The sequence below is a fragment of the Poecilia formosa genome, unplaced genomic scaffold, assembly GCF_000485575.1.
Source record: "Poecilia formosa unplaced genomic scaffold, Poecilia_formosa-5.1.2 Scaffold144, whole genome shotgun sequence".
In the NCBI taxonomy this organism is placed as follows: Eukaryota; Metazoa; Chordata; class Actinopteri; order Cyprinodontiformes; family Poeciliidae; genus Poecilia; species Poecilia formosa.
In genome coordinates, this window is record NW_006800083.1 from 44,545 (window position 1) to 56,784 (window position 12,240).

A 12,240-nucleotide genomic window follows, 5' to 3' on the forward strand; every position below is an offset into this window, starting at 1 on the left:
TGGCTGCACGGAGGACGTGAGAGGGTAAAGAGACAACAGGAGGACGAGAGGAGGACGTGAGAGGGTAAAGAGACAACAGGAGGACGAGAGGAGGACGTGAGAGGGTAAAGAGACAACAGGAGGACGAGAGGATGACGTGCCGGGGGGATGAAGAAATGCAGAGAAGGGTTTGAATAAATTAAAGACCGAGCTGCATTAAGAAGAAGCATTAAGACTTTTATCAGAACTTTGTTTGACTTTAAGCCTTTGTATGCAAATTCAATATGTTCAATAACTGCTGAGTGTCTCAAAAATGTGGTGGCAAATGCATTCAAAATAAGAGTCCAAGGCTTTTTTTTTTGTAATTGTAAAGATACTCGGTGTTTTCTTTCTTTTTTTCTTTTTTATTTACAGTATGTAAGACAGAAGATGTCCCCTAAACATCAGTCAGAAACCAACAGCTGTCATCAAGCACCCTAAAACACAGCAGACCCCTGATCCCAGTAGCAGGGTCAAACACAGTTTACGTCCAGATGTGCCTTGGGGGGGGGGGGGGGGGACAAAAAAAACCCCACTGAATATGAAGATTTGTGATTAAGCGTACCGTTTCCAGAAAATGAAAACTTATCAGAGGGAGCAGGGCTGGATTTTTTTTCCCCCTCTCTGTTCAGAAAGGTGTGAGTCATGTTTCTTTTTGCTGTAAGAACCAGGCAACCATTGATCAAACTGATATCGGTTTCTAATCAGCTCAGACTTGTTTTAAAGTGAGTCACTGGGAACAGAGTTAATCATGGCAAATAGATGTATTTTATAACATTCAGACATAAACAAAAAAATAAAAAGCTAACTTACTATAAATGAAAATGATGCATATCAAGTAGACAAAAAAGAAAACAAAAAACATTCTATCAGTACATCAGTAAAGAAACCAGCTTGAAATATAACAGAGTGAAAATGAAAATACAGAGAATATTTTATTCATTATAATCATAGGAAAAGACATCATTGAGGCTGCAGAATGCTTATGTGTGATTTGGGACAGTCAGTTTAATAGCAGATGGCTCAAACACCGACATAAATGATCTACCTAAGCAAGTAAAACAACTGAAACAGGTTTCAGGATTTTTTTATTTTATTTTATTTTTTTTTTTGTGAACTAATTTTAATAAGGCTCAAACAGAATTGTAAGTTATTTGACTTTCTAAAATGATGGTGTAAAATAAAATCCTTATCGATTTGCCTTTTTTTTGTTACTGGACTCTGAGGCCCTCCTACACTTGACTGTAATGGTTTGTGTGAAAATTTACTGCAGTGTAATAATCCATGACTCTGCAGAGAAACAGCACCTGCAAAACCTCTTTGTCAGAACAGCTAGAGTCACAAGATTTCCTAGATGTCTGATATTATACAAGAAACTGGAGAATTGGACACAAGTTGTGTGGGTGTGACGCTGGCGTAATCCGCTTTATTTAGCCCGGGAACAAGAGTTTAAGCTCTGAAGCTCAGTGAAAACAACACCTTTAGTACATACAAGCTACAAGAGTTGTTGTATCTGTTATATAATACTGCATGTGTGCAATGCTAACCTGTAATATCAACTCATAGTATGTTAACATATGTACATAGGACTGCTTATAAGACTTGACCCTTATTTATCTGAAAACTGATTTGTCTCCCTGCATACATATTATTATTGCTTCACGTGGATGCTGCGGGTGCTGCTTCTCTGTCGTTACCTTGAACGTGCATTGTTGTTCCAGAGCAGCTTTATGCTTTGCCACTATCAAACAGAAGCATGTTGATAACGGTTCACTTTCTTTCAGTTTGACCAACGTCTTCACACAAAACAATCTACCAGCTCTGATGCTGAGCAGCAGCTTGTCTAAGAAAAATTAAGTGCACACGACACAATTACTTGCTGCTTAAGATTAGATTTTCTCACTGAACAATGGCACTACAGGTTTGAGCTAATTTTCTTCTTGAAAAATCTAATGTCGAGATTTTTATTTATTTATTTATTTTTGGATCTGTGCTCACTTTTTCCTCCAGTATGTCAGTTTCCTAAGTGTAATTTCATGATACAAAGCAATTTAAAAATAGATATGTGAATATTTTTTTACAGAAAGTTTGGATAACACAATTGGTATGAAAAACATTTTTAAATACTGTAGCATTTCTTTATAAGCAGGATGTATTTTCTGCTTCATATAGTTGAAAGACTGCTCATGTAGACAAATATGAGCTTAAACCACTAGTTCTTTATCATTTGGCACGAACAGGAATAATAGATGATATGTCTTAGAGTTACTGTGGATAGGAAAAAAAAATCAATAAAAAATATATATTTTTTAGATATTTTAAAAATACTAAAGTTATTTCTATTTATTAAATTACTAGAATGATAGGAGAGAGAGAGAGATTCCTCAAACTTAAGTTAACATATCTTTCCATAGTAAAAGGTCAAAAGGTTTTGGGTCTCCTTTCATAAACTTCTCCGATTAATTTGACCCATTTTTCCTGACAGAACCGGCGTAACAGAGACAGATTTGTAGGACAAGTTTCTTGGACACTAATGCACCACGGATGTTTTATAGGACTGAGATCAGGACTTTGTGATGTTCCTCAGCCCACTTAGTAATTAATTTGTCTGTGTGAGTAGAGTCATCGTCTGTTCAGAAGATCCATTTGCTGCGAAGCCAATGGATCACTGAATATGAAATCAATGACTTCTCTAAAGCCATTGATTTCATATTTGCACATCATGATGTCATCTATTTTGTGAAACAGCATGATGCTGCCATCGATATACTTCACAGAGTGGACTATGTTTTTTAGACTTGCGAGTTTAGACGTCCTTATGGTGGAAATCTGAAAAGTCCACTTGAGAAGGAACCGGCCCAGGGTCCGTTGTTCTCTTCCCCATATCTCGGCTAATTTCTTTCAATTTTGCACATTATGTTGCACAAGGAAGCAGTGTTTTTGAGTTGCAGCCACAAATACATCGACAGGTGGCCTTCATTTAACTCAAATTTTATGAAATAATCAGTCAGAATCTTACAAAGCCGTACCGTTATCATCAATGATTTCCAAGTCGTTTAATTTGGAAACAACTTTAGTTTGTGCTAACTTTCATAAAAATTGTATTTACTTCTCTCTCTCACTATTCTCGTATTTATTAAATAGTAGTAATTTTAGTAACAGTAACTGATGCAATAAAGGAAAAGTTTAGTCTGATTTTATGCCAGACAGTGAAGAAAGAAATATTGTATATTTTTATACAGCATATGGAAATATACGTTTTCAGCTGCAAATGTAATCCATGGAAAGTCTTTAGTTTTAAAGCTAACAATTCCCCCATTTCACTATGTTTTACAAAAAATGGCTGCATGATCACATTTACTCACAACAATGTCCCTTCAAAGTCCAAATCCTCCTTATGCAAAGCTGCGTTAACGTGTTGATCCCTGGATAACATCTGTATTTTCAAACTCATCTGATGAAAAAGAATTAGAATACAATAAGCCGGCCGCTGCGGATAAACCACTGATGAGATGCTATGACCCAAAACTGAAAAGTAAATCTCACACTAGAAAACGTGAACAAGTCTATATTTTTTAAAATCTACTTTCACTTGCTCTATTTTCTGTTTAGTTTTATTAATAGTATGTTTTTTTAACCATCTCTATTTATTAAGTTATGTATGTATCATTGACAATGACATAATTCACCGCTCGGGTATCTTAAAAGCAGACGGTTTTGTTATTCATTATTTCTCCTCTTCCAATAAAAAATATTGCATTTTTTAAGCTGGTGTCGCTTTTCTTTACATTACTTGTGAAAAAGGAGCATATTAACATTGTTTTTGTTTTGTTTTTTTGCATCCAACATACAGTAAGTGATTTTTCATATGGCATGTGTTTCAGACTCCTACAATTAGCCAACGATCTTTCAGAATGACACACAGAAACCACACTGTTACTTAGAAATCATGTCTAACCTGTGCTGGTGGCATCTTTGAAACAAACTGGCACATTTAGTTTGTTATTTTAAGTCCTGCTACATAATTTTGCAAGTTTATTGTTTTCTTTCAAAGCATGTATGAAGAATTATGGTTATAGAAATGATTTTCAGAGAAAAAAAACCCTCAAGTTTATTTTAAACTATGAAGTAAGTAGGCACACAGGAATGCCTTATTTAAACCTATGTGACCACTGTCATTTCTGAACTTGTTATGAATAAGTGGTGTATTAAACACAGCTGTGATGGGAATGTTTGAGTACGTCTTATTGAAATGAAAAATTCTTCCTCTTCAACCAACTTTTCAATTCGTAACGTCTGGGCTGAATTTCACAGGTCGTGAAAAATAGCAATTACGTAAACGTTAATTTAGAATACAACACAAATCTGTAAGGTCACCAGTAAAATACTCCAAAGCCAAACTATCCAAAAACCAATATTTCCACTTTATGATGGCCAATTTTTTATAATTACGTTTGGGTCTGTGTAGGACAGCCCGAGTTATTCACTCAGCAAGTTGAACTCAGTTTGCCAGCAAACAAGTCGACTTGAATTTTATTTTCAGTTATTCCCAAAATGTATTCATAGCTCTGCAGATTTAAGTGCAAAGTAATCTTTGAATTTTACCAACAACTTCTTTTCCTGACTGTAGTGGTAACATTTTGGTTAACACTGAAGTGTTAACCAAAATTTTTCCCCCCATCAGAGTTGAATCTGATGGGTGAAAAAATCACTGGAGGGAGCTAAAAACTAGAAAGATGGCAAGGTGACCTTTCAACTTGAAAGACTTGGAGGTCATAAAAATTAAAAATCTAAATCTGTGAGAGGCATGAATCATTTTGGGTTTCTGTATCTTGGTTAAATTTTCACAGGGCAAAACAAATGCAGGATTTTTTTTCATTAGTTTTTATAAACACTGCAGTTAGAAAAAAAAAAGTACATCTGTAAATTGGCTGTATGTTCAGTAAAACCTTTGATTCGACGTTCTTTCATATCTGGACTGAGGAACGGTGAACCGTGTCCGATTCCTCCTGTCAGCCCTACAAACTAAAACACACAACAATCTGTTATTCCTGCAGACATGAAAAGGGACATGCCTGCACACAAATACCTGTTTGCATTGATGTCACCTAAGCAAGATGCAGGCCGATCTGGACAAGTCCCTCCTAAAAGCAAAGCGTTTCGGACGATGCTACATGTAGGTAAAAATGCTGATTAGTTGAATGCAAGTAAGCACAAGCTGGTAAATGCTGACAAGTGATCTTATTAAAAAGAGGCTAAAGCATGAAATACACTAAAACAAAGAATCACAGATTAAAAAAAGAAAACTCAAAGAGTAGCTGCTGTGAGACATCTACATTTCTGTGTTATTAGCATTCTGTTTATCTCCATTATTACAACATTGTCTGCTATAGTTTGCTGAGGATCCAAAACAATCAAGGCTAAAAGTTTGGATTAGTATGACTCTAGTTCGCATTCGTCTTCCAGCGTTTACCTTTTCAAAGCAAGTCCTCTTGTTGTTTCCTTGACAAATCCCAGCCAGCTGGCCGCATGTCAAAAGTTTGGAGGAGCAGCTCTTACGTTTGGTAAAGCATAACATGACTTACAGACAGATGAACACGAAGGAAACGGAGAGCTGTGTCGTTTTCCAGGTCTCTGTCGCACATGATGGACAGCGAGTCATACAAAATCCATTCTTCAGCACCCACCTTGTATGTGAAAAGGGGTTTTGTTCCGTTTGCAAATGGCCAATGAGAGCAACAGTGGTCATGAGTGTGATCACTGTGAGTTTCAGCTCAGTTCTGTTTAATGCGGACGAGAGTCTGGGTGTTGTCTGAATGCGAACCGCTGCAGAGAGCCAGACACCAGGCCTGCAGCCGAGGCATCCAGCTAGAACAGAGTCTTTGTCCAAAGGTTTTTCCACAATTTGATTATATCAGTCCACCTCTTGGAGGATAGATAAAGGACTAGTGCAGCTGCTGTCCCTCAAGTCATTTGAAGAATATCTCCACTGCTCAGGGAAGAGACGGGGACAGTTGTTCTCTTTCATCTATGATGAAAGCATATTTCACCAATCAGGTGTAAATTCCACTTTTTACAATAGTGCATTTGCATAACCACAGATCTGCGGGACTGGTTTCCTGTATGTTTCTGGGATTCAGATCCAGTCGCTTACATCTTAAACATCTGTGTGTGATTCTACAAACTGGTTTCTCTTAGAAACATTGTCCCGATGCTGTAGGAGACCTTCCTCATAGAGGCCGGAGGAGCCGAGCGAGAGCTGGTAAGCGAGGCGTGGCTGTGCGAAGTCCCTGCCTCCAGGAAGTAACACGTCCCTGGGATCTCTTTGGGAAAATTCTCTGGGAGCTCCAGCCGAGAACGGGGAATGAACGAAAAGGAGCGGTCATCTTTCAACAACCTGTTATAAAAGAGCAGAATCAGCAGCTGTAAGTAGTGTAAAACAGACTATAATAACATTCATTAGCTGTTTATAATCATCATAATTACAGTAAATATGATCATTTCTAACCTTGAATTTCAGAGCATCTATTAAGTTAAGAAAAATAAATCCCAAATTAAGAGTTTTTTTTTTCTAATGGCCAGTGCCAAAATTATTTGAAAACCTAATCAATCCCTCTTAAATACATATAACTAAACTTTTTCTCAAAGCCACTCCTCCAATTGTATTAACTACTTAATTTACCTTTGAGATTAATAAAGTATTTTTGAATTTAATTGAGAATCGAAAAATCAACAGAACTTGCCATTCAAGTAATCGAGATGTGAGCAGAGACGAATGCTGCCCTTCTCTGACCAAGGTGAAGATTTATCTCATGTTTTATTGTTGTGGTTCTGATGCTGAATGCACCAGGATTAAAGCTGGATCTAAAGTTTGGGTGTATATCTCTTTCAGTTCTTCACCCACTCAGATTAAAGAAAAAATAACAGAAGTCAGAACAAGGCTTGAGACGCTGAAGTTTTGATAAACTCGTAGTCAGTTTCTCTGTCCTGCACACAGACTTTTATTTGCTAAGAAATCTATACAATTTGAATCATGTTGTGATTCACAATAGCTTTAATTGCTAATAGAGACTGTGGCACACTGTTAAATGGATGTTGTATGTATTAATCATTTTGACTTTTTCTTTCTTTTTTTTTTTTTTTACCATTACTGCAAAGCTACTTTGGATGTTTTAAGGTAGAGTGTTGATTTAAAGGGATAAGGAGATTAGAAGGTTTTCTGAGGCCTTTGGGGAAAACATCTTCACTTTTTTTAAAGGCTCGTCAGGGCTGTCACTAACATGTTAATTTGAGTACCCACCATCCGGGCATATCACTCATCCACATCTTTCTACGTCCCCCACTGAATCGAGCAGCTCATTGGACACAGATAGTGATGGGTCCGGCAACACTGATGCGTCGGTGCATGTGTCAAGCCCATAGACCAAAACCCGCGTCGGTGTATTGGTTTCAGCAAGTCACGTGACCGACACAGAAACTGTTTCGAAATGACATTAACGTGCCAAACTGTGTTTAGCTCAAAACCCGACCAGAGGCTCGTTGATGAGATCCATCGCTCTGCCGTAGATACAGTTGTGAATCTCGCGGGGCAGGTTGGAGAAGACGCTTTAATGACATGACTCCGGATCACATTAAGGCCCGATTGATACACACGCACATCCGCTGATCTGAAAACAGGTTTTGTTCTTTGGTTTCAATGTAGAGTATTTATTTATGCTGTGTAATAACTGTAAAAAATAAAGGTAACTACTTCACGGATTTCGCCTATCACGGGTTATTTTCAGAACGCAACCCCTAAGAAAAACAAGGGTTCGCTGTAAATGTAGTATTTACTTAATTTTTTTTCTACAGCAGGAGAAGTTTTGTCAAAAAAGCGTAACAGACTAAATTTCAAAATCTTGTAAAAACATTTTTTTAAATAAAAATTTGTGGAGGAAAAACAGTCCATGCATCCTCCTTCCAAACACATCCACTTACATTTTCACTTTATGGCGCATGTTCTCATTATTTATTGACTGTATATCAAATATATTTTAAATTTAACTGAAGATATGACATAATACAATATATAATATTCAATAAAATACAAATATTATTGTATAGACTAGGTCATCAAATCACTACGTTGCCTATAGGAATTTTTAATGCCCAGTAGGTGTCAGTATTGAGTGACACAGTATCGACACAGAATCGACACAGTTTTGCTATGATTCGAAACGATACATGACGCCTCGTCTACCCATCACTAGACACAGATATGTGTCTGAAGCTTTACTACCAGCTAAGCCAGATATGCCATCCACAAGTACCAAGTGATAATCTGAGGCCGTTGAGACTCGCCAAAGAAAATGTTTTGTTTCCGTCAACGTTAACTAGTTGTCTGTCCCAAAACACTGCTGAGAGGATATTTGTCTCTGCAAACTCAAGAGAAACTGTATTTTCACACCAATTCTGCAGCTGAGCCCAGAAAATAGCCCCTTCCTACTACCTGCTGTTATTCTGTCCCGACTTTCGGCCAGAGATCAAAGCCTGTATTTGGCAGAACGTGTTACCTACTCCCTCTGAGTAACCCAGGCTGGTCCTCAGTGAGCCCAGGCTCCTGACGAAGAGAGAAAGATGAAGAGCATCCCTTTTTACACTGCCTTCTTTCTGTGAACCAGACAGTGAGCAACTTGTGTTTCCGGTGGGAGAGGTGTGAATAAATGATTTGTTAGTCCTTATTGTTCTTGTTTATTACTTTTTATTTTAACTAAATATATGTAAAGACACATCAGTTTGATTACTAATAGATTTGCATATGGATGTGATAATTAATTCAAGGCTATTTTCCTATAATATGAACACCGCATCATCACTGATTGCACAATAAATTGGAGCAAAGAGAAATTAAAGAAATATCCTGGTATTTTAATTGATTAAGTCCTACCAAGAACCTTTAGGATGAACTGAAAAATGGTTGCAAAAGAGAGAAATTGTGCAGAGGAACGGTCAGAGGTCCCACTCTGTACGACCCATTGGTATGAACGCGTTATAGTAGAAGAGTAGTTGGTAAAAAAAAAACAAAAAAAAGTGTGTGGTACAAAGTATTAAGAGTAGGATGTCATAAGGTGTGACATCAGTGTATTTAAAAAAAAAAGGTATTTATTTCTTAACTTTTGAAATGATTCCATACTGAATAAATGTAATCATGGTAAAGGTTAGTCAACTTTATGTTTTTTTCAAATAATGAGATTATAACACTGGATTTTTTTTTTTCACTCATCCCTACCAAGTGCTTAAAAATGGCAAGCACCTTGTAACAGATGTGATCAAAAATGTTTCTTTATAATTTACCTTTAAATCTCTATGAACTACAAACAAAGGACTTACTTTGCTTTATTAAAAACATGCATTTGAAGCTGGTACTTACTGGTAGGTCGTCGGACTAACATTGATGCACCTTGGATGGCTTCCTGATTCAAACTTGCTGGCTAGAGTGACGTTGTTCCCAAACAGGCAATATCGCGGCATTTTAACCCCAACCACGCCTGCCAGGACCGAACCTGTGTGGATGCCTATTCTTAACTAAGAGAGGAAAGGAGAAAGACAGTAGGGAAGAGCGATTAGACCCATGACAGGTCATAACACTTCTGTTGAAGTTCCTTCTAGCAGAATATTGTCCTTGGGTTGAGATAAGAAGGCCAATCTTACAGGAGATCTCATGTTCAGCTCGGAGAAATGAAATTAGACAGATATCGAAAATAGAAACTGAGCGTCAGTGTGTCATGTCTGCAGCAGAGAATATGGGCAAACTCATTTAATTTGTGCCTGAATTCAACCCAACCTGGCCTCTGGAGTGACATGACACCAGGCACTGCAGAGCACGCTCGCAAATTAGTTTTCCAAGCTGAGCTGAACTGATGGAATTAATTACTATACAGTACAAAAGCTTTCTTGTTTTGGGGCTAGAAGTACTGTGTATGCTTTGGAACGAGTAATGGACATTGTAGCGAAGAGATCATAACTCCATAATAGCTTGGATGTTGTTATCTAATCTCATGCACACCCTGCAGCAACGGGATTTAAAATAGCATGAGAGTGAGAGGGAAAAATATCAATTCCCTCTCCCCCTGGTAACAGGTTTACGGTGCTCATTTTGTAAACTAGTGTGGATCTATACATAACTGCAGGCAGTGTGAAGGCCATCCTTCCAAATCAGGGCCACTTGATCAATTATTGATTTGTAACAATTAGGTAAAGATTGCATACTGCACATCACACACCAAACCCAGAGGAACCCAGTAGATTGTTAACAATTAATCTCAACATGCATTCCAGCACACTGCGATGGAGTCATGGCAACAACAGCTGAGGGTTGTAGTGAGATAGCGCAGGCAAATGCAAAGGCCATGGAGAGAAAGGCAAAATGAACCTATAATTAGATGGTTGGACCTTGACGGTTCAGGGGGAGAGATAAAGAAAATGAAACAGACAGCGAGGGAGAACGAGGATGGCAGGTGCTCCAACGTGACCTATTTTTGTGGCTAAACCGCATACAGACAGGCTGTATACTCGCCTGTCTTTACAACAGACAACCACTCAGACAGACACATGTACATACACGCACACAAACAAATCTGCATCTGCGCCCACTGTTCTCTTCATTTCTGAGCCTTAAAATACAAACAGTAATAGCCGTACACTCTTCCCCTCTGTTTTGCCATGAGTCAGCATCCATTGCACATGGCCCTCATTGAAGTCGAAGAGCAAATGCCGCAGCGGCACAGATAGCCAATCACACCATAGCCTCTGGCCATGCTGACAAACAGATAATAGATACAGAGATAGACTGAAAGGCATGCTTCTCTGCATCCACATGTGCCAGCTCACATGCTTATATTCAGACTGGAAAGCTGCACCTCAGATTTCGAGTCTGGTGTCTACAGCTTTCACTCCAACTTTGAGGTGGTAATGTTCTGCAGCAGTGTTAACTGGCTATTTAAAAGCCAACAGAAGAAAAATACATAATAAATTAAAAGAACATGGGGAAAAAATGAGTGTGATTTAAGTCCTTAAGGTGGCTCAGAAATAAGTTATAGCATTATATTCAATGATGCTTTTGTTTGTGCCTCTGATCATTGCTTAACCAGTAAGCCTTGCATGGTACAAAAGTATATATGCAGCAAAGATAACATTTACATCACAGAACCAAACACAGAACAGTGATTCATCAAACAACTTGAATGATCAACATGTTTGCATTATGTTTGAAAAGCAGGAAAAAAAATAGGGGAAAAAGTTGAAAAAAAAAAGAACATGAACACCATGGGTTTGTGCTTAGGTAAAACTAACATTAATCAAACATACGCTGCAGTAAACAGTTAGCTTAACACAGAAGGGTAACAAACAAAAAATTGGAAAAAGATTTGTTTCTGACTTTTGAAACACCTAGTCCACAGAAGAACAAAGAGATGCAGAGTGACAAATCAGCAAGAACAAACTGAAGTGCAGACAGCAGATTGAAAAAAATGTCAAGTGTGTAAATTAATTTTCAACTTAAAAAAAATGAAACAAAGCAAACCACCAATAAGATGAAGATTCTGCTGTATGTCTGCTGTCAAGGGAAGGTTTGGTCCATGGCATTTGGAGCCCAAATCTATACATGTCAATCAAGCAGAAGCCTAAGATATTAACAATTTACACCGCACCAGATATGGAAAGCCACAAGTGCCACAATTCAATCATTTAAAAAAAATCCAAACATTCATATTTATGAATATTAATATTTTGTTAAAACTGGAGTTGCATGTATTAAATTAAATTATAAATTCTGTATATTATTTAATCCTTTATAATAATATTTTAACTATCCACATCACTGGTGACTCAGTCACTCAGTAGGGCAAACACTGCCATGGAAATGGTTATTGGTCTGCAGCAGAGATTTTGTGCAGGTTAACTAATCAGATGTTTGACTTTTTCTTCATTCAGACAAAAGAAGCGGTTGAAGATTAATTATTCTCTGTGGTTTGTAAATATTAATTGATTCTCTATAAGGTTATAAAGAATAAAAAAGTAATCAATAAAATTATATTATATTACCTTTAAACCTTTGGATAACATCATGACACTGTTTATTATATAACAGATACAGGTGATTCAATGTCTTACTGATATAACAGACTGGATATAGTGGTAAATGTAAAGTGCACACAGTAAAATCTATATTAAGCTCCTGGAGGG

The 12,240-nt window shown here is 37.4% G+C and overlaps 1 protein-coding gene across 2 annotated transcripts in view; it reads right to left on the bottom strand.

Moving 5' to 3' along the window:
* Window positions 1-331: 331 nt before the first annotated feature.
* Window positions 332-12,240, bottom strand: part of gucy1a2 (guanylate cyclase 1, soluble, alpha 2) — a 44,290-nt gene continuing 32,381 nt past the window's right edge. The window contains exons 8-10 of one of the 2 annotated variants that reach the window (XM_016676930.1): window positions 9,428-9,582; window positions 6,173-6,415; window positions 332-6,046 (exon numbers count right to left, since the gene is read on the bottom strand). In XM_016676930.1, coding sequence (XP_016532416.1) covers window positions 6,196-6,415; window positions 9,428-9,582 — 375 coding nt within the window. In that variant the 3' untranslated portion in view covers window positions 332-6,046; window positions 6,173-6,195. Of the gene's footprint in view, window positions 6,416-9,427; window positions 9,583-12,240 lie in introns of both variants that reach the window. The other variant, XM_007563015.2, reaches the window with a different exon arrangement.